The sequence below is a fragment of the Apaloderma vittatum genome, unplaced genomic scaffold (genome assembly GCF_000703405.1).
Source record: "Apaloderma vittatum isolate BGI_N311 unplaced genomic scaffold, ASM70340v1 scaffold18351, whole genome shotgun sequence".
Classification (NCBI taxonomy): domain Eukaryota; kingdom Metazoa; phylum Chordata; class Aves; order Trogoniformes; family Trogonidae; genus Apaloderma; species Apaloderma vittatum.
The window spans coordinates 10,636-11,478 of NW_009699808.1; the positions used below are offsets into that span (position 1 = coordinate 10,636).

At 62.9% G+C, this 843-nt stretch overlaps 1 protein-coding gene across 1 annotated transcript in view; it reads left to right on the forward strand.

The window, feature by feature from the left end:
• Positions 1-843, forward strand: part of SOGA1 (suppressor of glucose, autophagy associated 1) — a gene marked incomplete at both ends in the record, with an annotated part of 11,275 nt that overhangs the window by 10,110 nt on the left and 322 nt on the right. The window contains 2 exons of the mRNA XM_009878553.1: positions 267-481; positions 642-749. Coding sequence (XP_009876855.1) covers positions 267-481; positions 642-749 — 323 coding nt within the window. The remainder of the gene's footprint in view (positions 1-266; positions 482-641; positions 750-843) is intronic.

The window sequence follows — 843 nt, forward strand, 5'->3', positions numbered from 1 at the left end:
CCCGTTTGGGCACCTGGGTGTCACCCAGGACCGCACACAGCATGTCCCGTCTTCAAAGGGCACACGAGCTGAGCACAGGGACGTGCAGAATCATGCAGGGCTTCCACCCATGGCAATGCCTCGATGGCTCCGCTGTCCCCAGCACGTTGCCAGGGCGTTGCAGCTCCCCAGGAGCGTTAAACATGCAGCTCAGCCCAGACCTTAGGGAAGAGGCACCACATCGCTGCTGCCAGCCCCTGCCTCAGGGCTCACACTTCTCTTCACAGCTGAAGGAGGGCTGCGGCGGGAGTTTGAGCTGCAGAGCCTGAACCTGCAGAGACGGCTGGAGCAGAAGTTTTGGAGCCAGGAGAAGAACCTGCTGGTGCAGGAGTCGCAGCAGTTCAGGCAGAGCTTCCTCCTGCTCTTCATGAAGCTCAAGTGGTTCCTCAAGCGCTGGCGGCAGGGCAAGATGGTGCACAGTGAGGGCGAAGACTTCTTGGAGGTAATGTGGGCTGAGGGGCTCCAACCTCTACAGCCATGGAGTGGGGACCGTGCTGTTGGGCATCCTCAGGGCTATCCCTCGTGTCTACGTGTCCCACCCAGGGTGCCCCCGGCCCTGGGCTGTGGGTCCCTCATCACCCCAGCCATGGCGTCTCCTACAGGTGAACAGTATGAAGGAGCTGTACCTACTGCTGGAGGAGGAGGAGCTCGCCCCGCAGCAGCAAGCAGACAACAAGACCTGCACCGGGGACGCCTGGACCCCCAGCACGGTGAGTGGGGTCCCCAAAAGCCCTGAGGGTGGGCAGGATCAGCCCTCGCTGCAGCTGCCTGGCAAGGGGTGGTGGCTCCTCCTGGCCGGCCTGG